General features: G+C 44.2%; 1 protein-coding gene across 6 annotated transcripts in view; it reads left to right on the top strand.

The window, feature by feature from the left end:
- LARGE1 (LARGE xylosyl- and glucuronyltransferase 1) overlaps positions 1-19,647 on the top strand; it is a 326,896-nt gene extending 307,249 nt beyond the window's left edge. For 4 of the 6 annotated variants that reach the window (XM_074902383.1, XM_074902385.1, XM_074902382.1 and 1 more), the window contains 3 exons: positions 7,209-7,355; positions 12,467-12,662; positions 16,556-16,762. In XM_074902383.1, coding sequence (XP_074758484.1) covers positions 7,209-7,355; positions 12,467-12,662; positions 16,556-16,753 — 541 coding nt within the window. In that variant the 3' untranslated portion in view covers positions 16,754-16,762. Of the gene's footprint in view, positions 1-7,208; positions 7,356-12,466; positions 12,663-16,555 lie in introns of all 6 variants that reach the window. The other 2 variants (XM_074902384.1, XM_074902387.1) reach the window with 2 other exon arrangements.

The raw sequence follows: 19,647 nt of genomic DNA, 5'->3' as shown, positions 1-19,647 counted from the left end.
TCGATGCCGAGTTCTTCTGCCCAGGCACTTATGAGGTTGTTACGGAAGTGGGTCCCATTGTCTGACTCAGTTTTCTCTGGGGTGCCGTGTCGCCACAGGACTTGAGTTTCAAGGCCCAGGATGGTGTTTCGGGCGGTGGCGTGGGGCGCTGGGTAAGTTTCCAGCCATCCAGTGGTTACTTCCACCGTTGTGAGCACATGGCGCTTCTTGTGGCGGGTCTGTGGCAGTGTGATGTAGTCGATCTGCCAGGCCTCTCCATATCTATATTTCAACCATCGCTCTCCATTTCTCTGGGGCTTCACCCACTTGGCATGTTTGATTGTGGCACATGTCTCACATCCATGGATGATCTCCGCAATGGTGTCGATAGTAAGGTCCACCCCTCGATCTCGAGCCCACCTGTATGTTGCATCCCTACCTTGGTGGCCCGAGGTCTCGTGGGCCCACTGGGCTATGAACAGTTCACCTTTGCGCTGCCAGTCCAAGTCCACCTGAGCCACTCTAATCTCAGCAGCTTGTCTGCCTGCTGGTTGTGTTGATGTTCATCAGTGGCCTGACTCTTGGGTACATGGGCATCCACATGGCGCACCTTCACAACGAGGTTTTCCACACGGGCTGCAATGTCCTGCCATACTTCAGCAGCCCAGACGGTCTTACCCTTACGTTGCCAGTTGTTCTGTTTCCATTGCTGCAGCCATTTCCACAGGGTATTCGCCACTGCCCACGAGTCGGTGTAGAGGTAGACCCTCGGCCACTTTTCCCGCTCAGCAATATCCAAAGCCAGCTGAACGGCTTTCACCTCTGCAAATTGGCTGGATTCACCCTGTCCCTCAGCAACTTCAGTGACCCGTCGTGTGGGACTCCATATAGCAGCCTTCCACCGTCGATGCTTTCCCACAGTGCAACAAGACCCATCAGTGAACAGGGCATATCGCTTCTCCTCATCTGGCAGTGCATTATATGGTGGGGCCTCCTTAGCACGTGTCACCTCCTGTTCTGGTGACATCCCGGAATCTTTGCTCTTTGGCCAGTTCGTTATCACCTCTAGTATTCCTGGGTGGCTGGGGTTCCCTATTCGAGCCCGTTGTGTTATCAAAGCAACCCATTTACTCCAGGTGGCATCGGTTGCATGATGTGTGGAGGAGGCCTTTCCTTTGAACATCCACCCCAGCACCGGCATTCGGGGTGCCATGAGGAGCTGTGTTTCAGTGCCGACCACTTCTGAGGCAGCCCGAACTCCTTCATACGCTGCCAGTATCTCCTTCTCAGTTGGTGTATAATTAGAACCTTTGTATCCCCGGCTCCAAAAGCCTAGAGGTCGGCCTCGGGTTTCCCCAGGTGCTCTCTGCCAGAGGCTCCAGGTAGGGTCCTTCTCCCCGGCTGCAGTGTAGAGCATGTTCTTAACCTCCTGCCCTGCCCGGACTGGCCCGAGGGCTACTGCTTGGGCAATCTCCTGCTTAATCTGTTCAAAGGATTGTTGTTGTTCAGGGCCCCATTCAAAATCGTTCTTCTTGCGGGTTACATGGTAGAGAGGGCTCACAATCAGGCTGTAGTTCGGGATGTGCATCCTCCAGAACCCCACAGCGCCCAGGAAAGACTGAGTCTCCTTTTTAGAGGTTGGTGGGGCCATGGCTGTTATCTTGTTTATCACCTCCATTGGGATGTGGCGATGCCTGTCTTGCCATTTTATTCCTAGGAACTGAATTTCCCTTGCAGGCCCCTTAACTTTCGATTGATTAATGGCAAAGCCGGCCTTCAGGAGGATCTCAATGATTTTCTTCCCTTTCTCAAAGACCTCCTCGGCTGTGTTCCCCCATACAATGATGTCATCAATATACTGCAGGTGTTCTGGAGCCCCACCTTTCTCTAGTGCAGTATGGACCAGTCCATGGCAGATGGTGGAGCTGTGGTTCCACCCCTGGGGCAATCGATTCCAGGTGTACTGGATGCCTCTCCAAGGGAACGCAAACTGTGGCCTGCACTCTGGCGCTATCGGAATGGAGAAGAACGCATTAGCAATGTCAGTCATGGCGTAACACTTGGCTGCCTTCGACTCCAGTTCATGCTGGAGCTCTAGCATGTCCGGCACTGCAGCACTCATTGCTGGCGTAACTTCATTCAGGCCACGGTAGTCCACAGTAAGCCTCCATTCACCATTAGGCTTTCTCACTGGCCATATAGGATTGTTGAAGGGTGAGTGAGTTTTGCTGATCACCTTCTGGCTTTCTAGTTGGCGGATCAGCTGACGGATGGGGACCAGGGAATCTCGGTTGGTGCGGTACTGCCGCCGGTGCACCGTCCCGGTAGCAATCGGCACTCGCTGCTCCTCAACCTTAAGCCGCCCCACCACTGAGGGATCCTCTGAGAGGCCGGGTAAGGTGGACAACTGTTCAACCTCCTCCAGGGCAGCTACACCAACAGCCCACCGGTACCCTTTTGGGTCTCTGAAGTACCCTCTCCTGAGATAGTCTATGCCCAGGATGCACGGGGCATCTGGGCCAGTCACAATGGGGTGCTTATGCCAGTCCCTCCCAGTCAGGCTCACTTCAGCTTCCAATACGGTTAGCTGCTGGGATCCCCCTGTCACTCCAGAGATGCAAATAGATTCAACACCACTGTAGCTCGATGGCATCAGGGTGCACTGAGCGCCAGTGTCCACCAAAGCCTCATACTCTTGTGGGTCTGACGTGCCAGGCCATCGGATCCACACTGTCCAGTAAATCCGATTATCCCTTTCCTCCACCTGGCTGGAGGCGGGGCCCCTCTAATCCTGCTCATCATCACTCACTTCTTGCAAGAATGATTCACTGGTCCCCTCAAGAGGGTCAGACATAACGTTCACCATTCTGTTCTGCCTGGGGGATTTCTGACTGGACACTGGAGCTGTGCTTTTCTTGGAGGACTCCCCTTTCATGATGGTCTTCCCTTTCAGCTGCTCTACTCGTGCAGCTAGGGCAGCAGTGGGCTGTCCATCCCACCTCCTCTTGTTTTCTCCATGGTCGCGGAGGAAAAACCACAGGGTGCCTCGTGGTGTGAGCCTTCTGCTGCCTTTCTCTTGGGTGGGGAAACGTTTACTTCTAATGGCTGAGACATTAGCCCGTGTAGGTGGAACGTAGGACATGTCCTCTTCCATTTTCTGGACCCTCTGAGACAGTTCCTCCACAGCTGAGACCAGGGAATGGTGAGATGAAGGGAGATTTCCCTCATATTGCTGGAGCTTGCCAACCACTCCATCCACTGTTAGAGTCTGTGTGTCTGTCCACCAAGACACTATTGCCAATGCTTTTGAGTGCGCTTCTGGTGCACTCTTCAGGAACTTCCGCCACATCAGGTGTGTGCAAGGGGCTGATCTGGGTCCATGGGTGACTGCTCATCATTCAGATCACCATAGATCATCTCAAACACAGCCAGTTCCCTGAGGTTCTGGATGCCTTTCTCAATTCTGGTCCATTTGCCTAGCTGACATAGGATATCATCCTTGTAGGGGTGCCTCTCCCTTACACTTGAGCAGGAGTCGCTTCCAAAGGCTGAGGGTTTGAGACTGTTTCCCTATTTCCCTATCAATGCCAGCATCCTTGGCCAAAGACCCCAGCTGCTTGGCCTCTCTCCCCTCCATCTCAAAAGCACTGGCTCCATTGTCCCAGCATCAGAGCAGCCAGGTGCAAATCTGCTTGCCTCCCGGTCGGCCGAAATCTCTCCGCATATCTTGCAGCTCAGTCGGGGACAGAGATCGGACAGTCATCTCTGGCCCTTCCTCCTGTTCCCCTGATGGGCCTGGCTCATACTCTTCCCTCACTCTGCAAACAGACTTTCTGGTATATTTTGTTTTCTGTATTGGGGCGACTGACACTGGCACTGCCTGGCTCTCTGGCCCAGTCTGTGTGCTGGTGGAGGCAACTGAGACTGGCTCTGCCTGTGCCCCCGGTTCAGATATTGTTTGTGTGGCCTTTTCTTCCATTTGAGAGCAGCGGGTGGTATTGAAGATGACACGGTATGCATGGGCAAGTCCTCAACACATTGCAGTGATTTGTGTCTCCTGGGTTTTGCCAGGTTGGTAACACACCCTTTCTAAGCACTCCATCAGCTTCTCAGGGCTCTGCATTTGCTCAGGAGTGAAATTACAAAGCATTGGGGGTGCCCACCGACTCAGGCCTTTGCCCATCTTTTCCCACACCCCTTGCCACTCACTATCATCTGACCACAGGGCAGGTTTCCGGGCACTGCTATTGTTAGAGAAGTGCCGCATGGCCAAAACCGAAATCAGGCAGGCATTCAGAAGGCATAGTGCTGCAATCACAGTGGCCTTCAGGCTCCAAGGATAATTTAAACTCCCCAAAACCGAGAGGATCTCTTCCCCTGGCTCACCCACAACGGGGGTGGTACCCCTAACAAAAGCCCAAACGGCAAACAGGTACCAGCCCGCCCCCCCGCACAGCGATAGAAAGGCATTATAAGCATTCAACAGCCAGTATAACAACATAAGACCCTTTGCACATCTTCCACTGATAACAAACACCACCACTGGGATTATACACTGGATATAAGGATTAATCCAGCCCCACCACGCAAGCAAATGGGCCAGCATTGGAAACATTTTCTTATCAAATAAACACGAATACAAACAGAAAGATTACACCCAACAGATTGCTCTATCACACTCTGGTCAGGGTCAGCCCCACGTTGGGCACCAATTTTTTATGTGTAGGTTTAATTCCTGCCGGGATTGGAGAGCACGTTGCCGTTGCCCCTCCCCCACCCGCGGCCGGTCGGGCTGGAAGTTAGGCACAGATCCGGGCTAAAGTAACAAGGAATTTAATGCAACAGAGTGATAGAACAATCTGAACAACAACAGTAGCAATGATAATAACAGTGAACAAGATAAAAGATACACAGAGAAATACCAGTAGCTGGTTTACGGACAAAGAATTCCCGCCACCCTGCCCGCCAAAAAGCAAGGTGAAAAATGTCCCGCCCCTGGACCTGACGCCAGCATGGTATGAATAACCCGGCTGGAGATCCCTTCCCCCTCTCTCTCTGTTGGGAAGCTTAACCCTATCCTAGCTGAAGCAGGACACTTTTGTTATTGTCCCCTACTCTCAAAGAAGATATGAAGAGGAAGAAACATTAAGAGCATCATAAAGACTGGATACTGGCACTGCTCAACAATTCTGGAAGGTCGTGGAGGAGTCATCTGTTTACACGCAGATATCTTGGCCATTAGTGATGGTGAAGGAGAAGGTAGTGAAAAAACCACAAAAAATTATAAGAAAATTCTGTTAAATCCTTTAGTTGTGAAAAATTCACTTGAATGTGGCAGATGTTCTTTAAACAATGCAAACTTTGCAGTAAGATGCTGGGAACAGATTTCTTTTTATAGAACAGGCCTATAGGGTGATATGAATTTTCTAAAATTCAGATTTTATTAAATAGCCCTCCTCCTTTTTCTCTGATGGCAATATAAATGAATTCTAGGTATTCTGGGCCTAGAAAAAAGTTTTGTTTGGTTCTTCTGTTATTATGACAGTGATCGCAATTCGTTCATCTTATAAGGCTGTAGAGAGTTTGCTGCTTGTCAACATTTTGCTTGATTGCTTGTTGCAGTAACATAAAGGTCAGGACAGTGAATCCTGTTAAGAGGAACTGACTTTGACAGGGAAAGAGAAGCATATTTCTCATATGAAATATGAAGGTAATGAAAGGAAAATTGAGACAGTTATTTCTAATGACAAGCATAGAAAGATTCAGTTTGGGGGTGGAAAAGTGACTTACTTTTCTTTTTCTTTGGGTTTTAGTTTGTTAGAAAGAATAGAATGAACACCTCTGGCAGGCAGGGCATAAGGTTGCTAGGCTGTTGCTCTCCTGTGGCAGTCATACTAAGGCCTCTGACTGGAGAAGGGCCCTAATGTGCACAATGCAGTGTGTGCACACAATCATACACTGAAACAGTCTCTGCACTGAACAAATTGCTGTAGCAGGAGTCCTTATTTTTGCAGGACGAGATTGTGAGATGAGACACACCACAATATGGTTAACAGTTAAGCTCTAATGTTTATTAGAAAAACAAGTCCTTATATATCCTTGTGACAGCAAATACGTGTGTTGCTCTGGCACATACTCATTTCAAAAACTCGTTCCTTTCAGCACTTTCAACAAGCACTACTAAGCGTGCACAACCGGTAGATAAATTTCTGTTTTCTTGTTCTAAAGAATCCCTTCTTATCTGTTTCTTCCCTAACAAGTACAAATTCTTTTGCTTTTAGCCATCGTTAATCTAGACGCCATTAGTCTTCTAACACAAGTGTGTCATTAATTTAGACATTGTTAATATTCTAACCTGAATGCTGATGACACTTTTACACTGTCAGTGACACAGATGGTTCGCGACCCGGCATACGCACCCACAACTTGCAGCAAAAGAAGGGAAAAAGTAAGGTATTTCAGTGGATCCAGTACACAGCTCTTCTCTTCAGGAAAGAGCCTCTTTGTCCTGTCCACAAAGCCAAGCACAAATGAGCTCTGATCTCTGGGCACTACCATGCAGATGATTAACAATACTCAAAAAATCCCTGCTAATGTAGAGTTTTGCTCATCTGTCCCATGTGCTGTTGAAGTAGATCTGTGCCTTGCCTTGAACAAAGACCAACTGTCATGGCAACAGTGTTCTTGACACCAAATATCTGGTTCATAATGACATTAAGGTAACACTCACCTTGCAGGAAACACAGAGCTCTAGAGCAGAATTAAAAAGCAAGCATGATGGCACAGCATTACACAGAGAATAGTTAGGCTGAAGTGCAACCGAACTGTCCAGCTCCTCGTCTTGTAAAGTCGTGGATAAATGCCATTGGTTTAGAACTGCCATTGACAGGGCAGCTCTTTCCCATATACGTAGTAACATTCAACTATGTTTCTCTTAAAAGGGGTGGTCAGCTGGCCATGCTCAGAGTTCTAGTTCAGCTCTGTGCACCCCTGGACATGTAGGGCAGCACTGATCAAACACACAGCCCTTGTTGAACTGTGTTGTTCTCCCTGCTCTTAGAGCAGCGGATCAAAAGTAGAGAAAAATACGAAGGACCCTTGGGAAAAACATGGGCCATAGTTACACTTACAGTATCAAACTGCCCATTCTCTGCACTTTATTTTGAAACACCAAGTGATTTGCTCAGTTTAAAATTTTCTTGCTTTTATTTGTTGTTTCTCTTTGCCAGAAAGTCCGTCATCCAACTAGACCTGGCTAACACCAAGAAAGCTCTGATTGTACCTGCTTTTGAGACCCTACGCTACCGCCTCTCCTTCCCCAAGTCAAAAGCAGAGCTGCTATCTATGTTGGACATGGGAACTCTCTTCACATTCAGGTAATGGGAAGTACTTTTGTTGATCTTGTGATCATTATCTCTGAAGATCATTTTGATGTTCTCGTGAATATTTGATTTTTCTCTCGTACTGTCAGGTAGAAACCTATTAAGAAACCTATCGCAATTTTTTTTCCCTTTTGATAGAGAGGCAGTGAACAAAATCCTATGTGCGTATATTCAATCTGTAGGCTCAGTAGTATTATACTCCTCTACTGAAGGACTTCAATTGTTCATTTAAATTTGTTTTATTTTCATCACTTTTTATGGCACTACAAAAGCAAGCACAACCATTGCACTCATGTGCATTTAATTGGCTTTTTGGCTGACAAATACTATCCGAATATCTGTGTCCCTCATGTGACAAAAAATAATGTCTCTCTGCTTGTTGATTCGCTTCCTTGCTGACTTACTGGAAAAACAAATGCAGGTTTCTCATGCACTCTTTTAAAGTGTGGAACAGGTGCTTAAACAACTAGAGTTTCTCAGTGTAGAGGTAAAAGTGTACTCTGACTAGAAGTTGAGAAGCGAAGAACGCCTAAATTTAGAGCTCCTCTCTGAAGCAGACTCCTTTTGTGGCGGTGAACAAGTCACTTCTATTATCTGCCAGACTCTGGTTTTAAAATGCAACTACTAGGGGTTAACTGCCTCTTGGGTGTGTGTAGTAAGGTCTGATTAGCAGCCATTTTTAAAGCATGGCAGTGATAGGAAGAGTACAATATGGCCTTATGATGTTGCACGGAGAGGGGGCTTAGAAGATATGGGTTCTCTTCTCAGCTCCACTACTGCCCTGCTGGGAGATGTTATGCAAATCAGTGCACTTTCTTACATCTCTGTTCTCCATCTCTGACACGCACTTAACAATGTTCACCTATCCTTTTTCAGGATTTTGAGATCTAGAGATAAAAACTATGAAAAAGCTAGGTATTATCCATGGCTAGTGGAGCTCTCTATCACCTCTCCCATCCTTCCCTTATTTTAGCGCTTTCCTCATACTTCTCCCATTCCCTGTATTACACATCTGTCATTGCAGCAGCCACTCTTCCCTCCTGTGGCTGCATGCACGTGTCACAGCAGACAGCCTGTGTGAGCTGGGAAAACATCGTTCTGACAATACCTCTACCAGTGACTGCCTTGAAATAGAAACTTGAGATGACTGAGAGAAGCACACCTCTCTTTGGGAAATTACTTAAGGATACTGATAAAGCAAGTGCCTTTCTCTCTCTCATTGTTCTTTAACAGTCAAAGATATACAAATTAACAAGAGATTTGTTGATATAAAATAATTGTTCATCCCATAGTTGAAAGAAAAAATCCTTCCAGTGCAAAATAACACCCTCAGGATTTTCAGATGCGACATTCCACCAACAATCAAATTTTCAGCTTACACAGCAGTGGACTTCCACTACAGATTTCATCTTCAAGCTATGCAGCATGTTGGTGTGTTACGTACACAGCCGGATTTGCAGATCCTTTCTCAAGCCTCACTTAGGCAAAAATGTCTTTAACATCAGTGGTTGTTTTGTCAGAGTAAGGTTAAATGAGAATTGAAGGACATGCAGTCTGTAGCTGGTGTACGTATTAATGTAGGACACATTTTACAAATGCTTCCACAGTTTGCTTTGGCTCATTTCATTGGTCACATCTATCAACAGCCACAAAGCAGCTGTGATCTGAGCTGAGAATTTCCGCCTTCAAGGTGCTTTAATAATGCTTCAATTTGAGGCTGAGCAGGTGGGAGTGAGCTGGGGAGGACTGCTGTGACAGTGATTGCTGAGAATGCCTGCAGCATCCCAGTCCCTCACACCACATGGTCGATTACAGTCTTTCCCTCATTGAAATTGCTTTTGTCACCTCTTTTCCAAGTGGTGACCTTTTCTACCTCTGGGCAGCTAAGAAGTACAAAATAGCTCTCAATTACATCCCCCAGTCACCACCAGAAGAAAAGGGAAGACATGTGAACATCTGTGGCTGGCAAGGTGTTCTGTGTGGATACCCTCCGCAGAGGCAGGTTGCTCTCTGCTAGCTTGCTGGCTTTGTTTGCAGGTGCTGGCTGTGACTGTGCCTCATGAGGACATGCCTGCTCAGTGCCTGGGTAATAGCTGATGAACCACAAATGTACTGCCAACACAGCTTTCAGGCACAAGGGAAACCACAGCTGATAGAAGACGCATCATATTGAGAAAACATCACCAGCAGCAACTGATTAACTAAGCTGATTGCATCCACAATCCAGCAAAATGTTTAAGCATCTGACAACAGAAGTGGGATAGTTTTTCTTTCACCAAATCATCTTTCTCAAGCTTTGAGGGACAAGGTGGCGAGGGAGAACATCAAAAAGAATAATTATTTGATTGTGCTAACTTTAGCAAAGTTCACTATAGTTTTGAAATTTTATTTTAAATAAAAGCAATCAGTAACATCAGTAGGATGAAACATTTGATCCAAAGCAGAAGGAGGTGTGTTTTCCAGTTGCTTTCCATGAAAGGGGAAAGAAACTCATCATCGTTTTATGGAGATCAAATGATTAGGTTTGGATTTGTCAATATTGCCAGCATAGTGAAAAATATGTTGTTCACACTTTTCACAAACTTCTTCTGGGAGTCGGTGAGATTGAGTGTGGCCTTAAAATTCAAAGTGTAATTAAATCTTGAGTGAGAAGGGCCTGAGCAGGAAAATTATATTTATTCATTTGTCCTGTGGGATAGAAGACCAATACAGACAGTGAACCACTTCTCACAACTTCATCACCGAGAGTAAATTCAGTTGGAAATTACACTTTATGATAGCTTCCTCTGTATGGACATCCATGTAAAGGTGTCTGCATATCTTACTTTGCAGTACATTTCATGCAGTGATCAGCCATTGGCCAAGACCTAGCTCCAGCAGATTATATCTGTGTGTGTATGTGTATATATAAATGTAGACCAATATATGCTCTATGTATGGATATGTATGTAATCGTGAACACTCACAATTCTTGTTTACAGTCTAATTGTTCCTTTATAATTAGTATGCACACACCTCATTTGAGCAACCTGTACTCATTTTTCTCTTTGTCCTGACCTTAGCCATCCTTTTGTCTTCCTCTTTCCCTCCACTCACATCAGTGACTCTGAAGAGGCAAGTAGATCATCAATAATAATTAGTATTATTTTCTTTGGTCCAATCAGGTCTGTTCCTTGCTTTCTGCTTTGTTTTGTTTTGTTTCTCCAGTCTCACTTCCGTATTTTCCCTTTATTCTCTCTTCCCATTTTTTTGTTTTTTCCCTGCTGGTCAGCTCTCTTGACTAACAGAGGTTTTATGTGAGCTGCTGTAACTTCTTACACTGATATCCCCAAAAAGAGTGGAGAGAAATTGATGGTTTTTATGGTTAGTGTCCTATTCCCCAAGTGTTTAAATCAGTGGGAGAGCATTACTAGAACAACAGCAGCATTTGACTGCTTCTCTGCAGGAATCTCTCTAATTAACAAAAGTGTGTATGGGGCTTTGAAGATACAAATCACTTCGTAAGTGCTTAGTAGTCATTATTATTATTATTATTATTATTATGCTAATTAGTTTCAAAATGCCAGAAGTATGATTTTGGAAGATACAACATCCTCCACAATCCCATATCATTTAAAATGCCACATTGTGATTGGTAATTTTTTGGACAGCATAGATAGCTGTCCATTAGTGACTGTATAGGTTACCCACTCATTTCCAGAAGAGATCGGGAAAAGGGATAAGCATTTCAGAGATTATTCCAAAGGGCATTAAGGACTAAACATCTTTGTGAATCTGGCACTGGTTTCTAACAATCTCTAGAGAATTTATTAAAGGTCATTGTTTTTAATACAGAAGGGCTTCATTTTTCCAGGTCCTCAAGCCAGACATCTGAAAGTGATGCAACCTGTTTATAGTTTAGAAATGCAGCCTTCAAAGGACCATGCATTACTTGGGACCCCAGTGCTATCCTAATAATTCTGTCCTTCTGCCTTGCCCCTGAATAAGGAGAGCCAGCGAAGCTGAACAACTCTCTGTTTTTCCTGTTACAAGCCATACAAATACAGAGTCCGAGTGAAAACTGCTAGGTTGCGATTTTATGTCCCCGTTTTCAGCAGTGGCTCACAATGCTATGAGAATTTCTGGGGTTGAAACATTGCCTCAGGTCCTGCAAATACTGCAAATATTCAATGCTCAAATCCCTTTTATCACATGAGTCACCCCTGTGAATTCAATGTACCTGACATTACAAACTGACAGGATGTTTGTTTTCCCCTTTCTGTTACACATCTCAGATCATTGTAATACAGATGGCCTGTCCTGCCTTTGTTTCATTATTTCATCTATGAGTCTGCAGAAAGAGCCTGTCTCATTGATTTTTGGAAAGGTGTAAGTGGATGAAAGAGTCATTGACCCTGGCACTATTGAGATGGATTCAAGCTGTGCTTCAATGAGACCTGCTGCAACCTAAACAAAATTAACAAAGTATTAAAGGATCTTTTTCTGTAAATCAAATTGATTACCTTGATCACATGGGTACTCCCCACAGTGTAGAAACTACAGCAGAAAGCCTTTATGTAATATTTTACTTATTAATTTAATTATGCACTTTGACTCCTGCCATAGTAATAACAGTAATTAATAAAATGGAACACCAAATGCAAATACAGAGCTGCAGGTGTCTTTCATACAGATTACAAAATTGCATATAAAACAGATTATGAATGTCACTGTGGTGTAGAAATAGCTAATTTTAGGGACCTTCTCTGAGCTGTAGAATTTCACACCAATTTTAGAGCACTGATAACAGCCACTTGGTCGCTATGAATAAGACACAGCACTTTGTAGTGCAGATGAACCGTGTACTTTGTTTCTCACATAGCGTTAGGTAGTATTTTCATACTATCCTTCACCAACTATATGTATTTAAGCATTGAGTACATAGAGTCTCTGGGAAATGTGCTGGAAATAGTCCTAGAAATTGCCTCTGATATGTCCTGAAAATGATGATGTGAACTGTGGGCTAATGTCCTTACTTTTAAGCATTTCATCTAACAAGTAATATTTTTGTTGCCTCGCCAAGATGTGTTCTATCTAATTGCCTCCCCATGTTCATGCCATTTAAGGTATCACGTCTGGACAAAAGGGCATGCACCAACAAACTTTGCCAAGTGGCGAACAGCCACCACACCCTACCGTGTTGAGTGGGAAGCAGACTTTGAGCCATACGTTGTTGTGAGGAAGGACTGCCCGGAGTATGACAGGCGTTTTGTTGGATTTGGCTGGAACAAAGTAGCTCACATCATGGAACTGGATGCACAGGTGAGGAGGTAACACTGCATCTCTCCCAGGGCTGGGCAGCAGGATTGTTAAAATGAAATCTGTGTTCTATAGAAGGACTTGAGGCTTTGCATCACCAAAGTGCTCATCTGGCCTTACTGGGCTCCTTAATGTTTGTTTCTTGAGTTGGGAACACTCAGTTTAGTCCTTGTCAGTCATTAAAAGGAGAACTGTGTGAGTTAGTTTATTTGTCAGTGCTGAGAAAGTTGTTTCACAGTGGCATAGTCCCCACAGTGCCTGCCTCCTGCCCAGCAGTGTGCCTGAGCATTACAGCACTTGTTGCTGGTCTCATCATCTACTAGGGGATCTATAGACCTAGGTGAAAGTTTTTCAGTTAAACTCACATTGGTGAGTCCCAAATGTTCATTTACAATTCAAAAAAGCAATCTTAAATTGAATCCAAGGTAGTCATCTTCAATTTCTGGCCTGGATTTACAGCGCATCTCTGCAAAGCCATTTCCAGTCTCTGGCTGTGGAGTGTTCTCTACAGGATCCAGGCACTTGATCCTTGGGCTACCTACCTCTTGGATCTGCGACTTGGGATGAAGCTGCTGGGCAGAATATATAAAAATAAGGATGCAGAGAAAGCTTGAGAGTCCCAGACCAGCATTAGAGCTCTCAGAGCTGCCAAGGTCATTGCCACTGACCTAGATCTTAGAGGCTGGCAGTGACTAGGGCTTCATGGGAGCCTGGTGCTGCTGCTCACTGAAATAGCAGGGTTTGCATCTCCCTGCTGTTCTTGGATGTAAAACTAACCACTGTACTAATCAGGAGGGGCTAGGTCATAGCATTTCTTTTCAGTTTGGGTTTGTTTGGGGTTTTTTAGCTTGGTTTCAGTCACTAATCAATTAACCATCAGTTGTGGAGAATGGCAGGATGATTGATTATTTGTTAACTTGGGTAACAAGGCTTATGTTCCCGCTGGCAGCTCTCATCTAGCACTCATGATTTAACTCTTCTGATCAGAGACATTTGCCCAGCATACAGATTCACACATGGGAAATCGAAACATTTTTCAAAATTGATCATAGCACAGATATTTTAAATGGCCATTGGGTTGGAACTAGCTCTGGGGAATTGTTTTTCTCACTCTTCCAGCCTTAAAAACATTCTCACATTGAGAATAAGTTTAATTTTCATCTGTAGAAATGTGGATATTGGATTATTCTCCTAAAAAATCAGCCTGGAGTGTACATGGGATTGCACCGCTCCTTCCCCCTGTGGCATTCCTCTGCTTTGGGGTGTCCACAGATCAGGTTGCTGCCAGCTGCTTGGTTGGCTTCATTATCAGCAGGCAGAGCAGCTTCTCAGTTCACTTATCTCATTTCTCCTCACAACTGCAGTGTCTGTCAAGAGAACTGTTTCAGACTCCTTACCAAGGACCTGTGCCACTACTATCCTTCAGAGCAGCACACAGCATGGTGATAATCATCATTACTATTCTGGGGGCATGTAGATGTCCACTGAGCTGGATGCTGTACAGATACATAGATAATGACAGTCTCCATCTAAAGAATTCATAACCTGTGAGGTGGGACAGAGGTTCCTGCAAGTGCATTGCTTTCTCAACAGAGGTTTCCTTACAGTAGAGATGGGCCATTAGGAAACCTTTCTCTGCTCTTCCAGTGGCTGTGGAACTAGACTGTGAGCAATCCTTTCTACAAAACCCCAGCCTGGCATCTTTCAAAGGGGCTTATTATCAGCAGACTAAGAAGGTTTGGAAGGGTTTATGTGCCTGAAGGCCTTTTGGAGGGGTGGGAGCACCACTGAGCTGAACAGTTTATACTGCAGAGCATAGATGGTCCCTGACTTACAGGATTACAGACTTAAGATGCAAAGAAGAGAACAAAAAAAAGATTGTATGAGGATGATGGATCTTCCTCTGCAGCTTCACACTTTAGTTTTAAGATCACATAGAGACATACTTTGTAATTTGTAGTTTGTCAGCTCTCCTCATCCCATCGTGCCAGCCTTTTTTTTTTGCATTTGGTCCCCCATTAGTTCTAAGTCTCTTCCAGCTAAATGAGTTCTGCTTGTGAGCATCAAATGATTTTGCTCTTGCTACACATTTGTCACGCGAAACAGAAGCTCAGAGGGGTCCATTCCATATATGTCAGCATTGTAATGTGGCACAAAGATTTACCACTTTAGCACTGTCTGGAAGGGAACAGGCATTTCCATAATGAGAAAGGAGCAGCCATACAGCTACATCCGCACCTAGCTGTCCAACATATACTACTGTTTTATAGGTGTCTCTGGGACAGCACTGCAGCCTTAGCTACACTTTGGTCTGACCAATACCACTGCCTGAGTTGGGAAATGGATCCACATTGCATTCTGCTCACTTCATTTTGTTTGGGCTTCATTTTGGGCTGTGTTGCTCAAACACTTGGTATCTGGCAGCATCATAACCCAGCAGTTTCCAGTCTTTTCCAGGCTGATCATATTTTGTTAGGTGAGGAAAGATTTATAAGTGAAACACTCATGTTTATTAGCACAAGTGTGTTCTCTCCCATATATCTCTTTCCCTAACAAAATGTTTTTGGAATATTCTGCCTCTGTGCTGCAGATACACTGTGTCTCTGCACAGACTGCTAAATCTGTAAGTGACTGGACTTTGCAAACCAGGGAAGTTGTGCACCATTTCTTTTAAAGTCAGCATGCTCTGTGGCTATTCCTTCCCTGCCTGCTGTATTCTGCAGAGCTGGTTAATGACTCAGTACAACAGCTGTAAATAGAAACTGTGTGAGGACAGTAGGAAATTTGCCTGTGGAATCTTCAAAGGTTCTTTGTCATTTGCATCCCATACAAGTCATATTTTTTGAAATTTCATATAAAAAAAGAGAGCGCTTAGGGATATGCTGTAGTTGGGAACTGTAATGTTAGGTTAATAGTTGGACTGGGTGATCTTCAAGGTCTTTTCCAACCTAGATGATTCTGTGTGTGGTTCTGTGATAGTGTCCTAGTAGTTAGGGTACTTCACTTGGCTACAAAACACTGAGGTTCACATCCTTTTTCTGCCTGATTCCTTGCAGGAGCAGATATCTGGTTCTTGCACATCCTACACTAGTGACCTTCTAGGTTGTCTAAGAATCAGTCTTTGCCTAGCTTTGCACTAATGATCATATATTTAATTATAAAAATGGAACAAATCTAACACAAATTATTGAGACTTAAATCAACCATCATTTTTTAACAACAAAATTCGTCAGATACAAATAGAGAATTAGCGAAGTACTTCTGGAGGAGAGGGTAAATTAGCACAGTATCTCATACTTTGTGAAGGAGAACTTAATTTGCATAAAACTTTCCCAAAGTATATGGAATTAGCAGGTCCATTTCCACACGTCACCTATAAAAGATATCATATTCTTCACTCCTTTCAGGTTTATAAATAGTTTCGAAGAGTTTTGTCACTGTGAGTATCTTAGTATACAGGCAAAGCAGCGTATGTAGTGCAATGGATGCCTTTGTAAACACAGCTTATTTCAGCATCCCAAGCAAGATAAATTGTAGGGGCAAAAGCATGCTTTTGCATAGACGCTTGAGACTCTGCTGTGTACAGTCACAACTGTGTCACTACTGCAGAATCCGTGCTGCAGATATTGCTTTGGGCATGCCTTTTGTACTGTTTCCCCATAATTTGGCTTATATGGAGTAAAACATTTTAAAAGAGCAAGTAGATCTTCCATAAAACCATGAAAAAGCAACTTGTTTAAAAGAAGGCTTATTTGGCATGTCTGTATGGGTTTGTTGGTTTTGAGACCCACATTTCACTGTCACATGATGGAGCATGTTTGACTGTGGAGGTACGGGAGAGATGCATTGCAAGAGGGCTCAGGAACACCCTCACAGCCAGTGTCTTTCTCCCCCAGGAGTACGAGTTCACAGTGCTGCCCAACGCCTACATGATCCACATGCCGCACGCCCCCAGCTTTGACATCACCAAGTTTCGCTCCAACAAGCAATACCGCATCTGTCTCAAGACCCTGAAGGAGGAGTTCCAACAGGATATGTCACGCCACTACGGCTTTGCAGCCCTCAAATATCTCACGGCAGAGAACAACAGCTAGCACAACAGAGCCCGTGTGCAGGAAACAGGGACACAGGAGGGAAGAGCCACTCAATGTTTGGGGCCCAGTCTTCAAACTTCGAACTGAGAAATACTTTCTGGTTTTATATCATACTCAGCAGTTCTATCAGTAGAAATTTGAAGTGACATGTCTTCGAACTATGCTCATTCATCCCTTTCCCAAATACCCCAAGCCTTTCAGCTTTAGCATTTGTGAGGTGTCAGCAAGAGGGGCCAGCCTCACGCCCACCATACTGCCAGAGGTGGGGATTGGGCAGAGGCTGGGAATGCACTCTGATGTCTTAACTGCAGAGCAAAGACAGAGAATGTAGGATTTCATGTTGCTATTTAATAATTTTACATGCTTTTTATCTGTAAAGGAAGATCTTCGGGTCACTGTCCTGTGAATTTCAAATCTGCACTACTCTAAAAGGGAACTTTCACCTGTGAACTTTCACAGGGACCCTGTTAACATGGATGACCTTGTTAATGCAGGATGAGCCAAAAGTCTGAATTAGCCTTGAAAACGAAGGGGACGCTTATACAATACTGCACTCCAGAGGAGATGTATTACTGGGTTAGGTGTATACATGATATCGGTTGGTCTTTTCATCTCAAATTAGTTGTTTTATCAGGATAATCCCCTATACCCCACCTTGCCTTTTCCCCAGTCCTAAATGCTGCTTCTTTTCTTGCCAAGGAAATGTCTCCCTTGTGTTTTTTTCCCATCTTCAGTTCTGGTGGTCCAGTAAAGAAGTAGCTCTGCCAGAAAGTGAACACAACTTGTCAGTGTATGGTCTGTTTTTGCCAGAGCAACTTGTTTGTGTGTGTTTCGTAAAATAAAGGGCCTGGCTATAACTCTTTATCTTTTTTTAGGCAAGAATTGGATTTTGCCTATAAGGCATGTTGTGTGGGGGGGATATTGATTTGTAGGCTTATTTCAGTGCACACCCATCCATGAAAGCATTGAGCCTGGGCTTTAAGTGGCCTTCTTTGCTGAATAGGTAATATAAACATGGCAACTAGTAGCCTTGGTGCTCTCCTGCTGGCTGCTGCAAGGTCTCAGAACTACTTCATTAAAGGAGTTTATAATTAAAAGGAGCAGAACTGTTAGGAATAAACTCCCCATTTGAGGGGGAGAGAAGAATGTATTGGAAATCTGAACGTGAGTGTTTGCTTGAACATGGGCTGGTAAAGTTCACAATTTCGGTACACACAGGAGTATGCTGGAGGGCGGACAGGAAACCTAACAACTAAAATGCAGAAACAAAACACTGGACTTTTTACCATTTTCTTTATTCTTCAGAATTAATATTGTGTTTACATGGGATGAAGAGATGAGGCTTAATGCACTACCCCTTGCAGGACTATTTGTAATTTCTGTTGCAATATTAATAGAGAAAGCAGAAACAAATCAGTGAGAAACGCATCAGTCTCCGTATCCCAGATCCCCATACAACCACTGCCTGAGTTGGGAAATGGATCCACATGCGTTCGCTCCCTTTTTTTCCATTTTGTTTTTCAGCCACTGGACTTTCTACTTTCCTCCCCACCTCATCCCTCTAGAGCTTGTTTTTATTTCTAACACGACATTTTGTGAGAGCTTTCTGTCATGGTGGAAACCACACATTTAAACTACAGATATCAGTTCATCATGCTGTGTATATACAAGATAACCCAAAAAAGGCAACATCTTTGACAAGAAATAAAAAGGGGTGGGAGGCTATGTGTAATTTTCACTTTTTCCCCTGAGAGTGTTGGCTGTGTAATACATCCCTGCATAATTTTCCAAAGTGCTTTTCTTCTGTTCTTAATGGCTTTGTGTAAAGATTTGCATAAAAAGCTGGGAAGAGCTGGGAAGAAGTGAAATGAGTGTTCAGTCATGGCTACGATACATTGTTTTAAAAAACCCAAAATCTTAACTCCCCAAGTCCCATATTACTCACCATTAAGGACTCAGGTCACTGTGCATACTGAGATTGAGAAAAACCCTGCAGCGCAATCCTGTTGATTAGCCAGTGTGCAGAAAGATATCAAAGGCTGATCAAAAGAGAGGCTAACACTGGTTGTACCTACATACAGCCTCCAGTCAGAACTTCAGTGTGGCCACCATTATGTTTCATATTAAAAGCTTTAATTTCCACATGTTTATTTCTCCTTGGCTGAACAATGTTGCCCAAGGATGGACTGGATTACCCTGCAGCAGCATAACCTGTATGTTCTTTGGATGTGTCATTATCAACATGAACGTTATTCTCTCCTTGGTCACGAGATGCAGATAGGGGAGCAGGGAGGTAATCATTTGCTACTTGCCTGTCTGTACAGCAAGTCATGAGACCTGCTGGGTAGGTTTAGGTGAGCTAGTTACACCAGCTCAAAGATTGATGGTAGGTTCAAAGAGCCCCCTTTTTTTTCCTTATAGACACTGTACTGACTTGTATCTGTCATGTCATGTTTGTCTATGTGTTTCATAATTTGGGCGGTGTGGGGTTTGGGGTTTTTTAACATGTTTCAGCCAACTTACATAATAGCAGATTAGGATTACATAGTTGTCTGTAACTGCCAGGGCTCCTCCAACACCGTGAAAAAAACACCACTGACAACGAAAGTCCCCAACACGGTTATAACACTGACTATCTTCCAGCCCTCTGCTGTCGTAGGTATTTGCTAGCAACTTTGTTACTTAATTTTCAGTTTTTTCCTGAAATCTTCAAGAAATATCAGATAAACCTGGTTACTTAATGCCTTTGATTTATTGATTTGTTCCACCGACTTCTCTCTTGAATCTTCAGTCTATAACCTCTCCTTATCTGTGATATTTGGGAAGTGAGAATCTCTCAGATATCATTCCGGCACCTTCTCTGGTGAAGATTGATGCAAATAAATCATTTAGAT

The sequence above is a fragment of the Athene noctua genome, chromosome 3 (assembly GCF_965140245.1).
Source record: "Athene noctua chromosome 3, bAthNoc1.hap1.1, whole genome shotgun sequence".
NCBI classification, from domain to species: Eukaryota; Metazoa; Chordata; class Aves; order Strigiformes; family Strigidae; genus Athene; species Athene noctua.
This window is presented reverse-complemented; position numbering and strand designations above follow the sequence as displayed.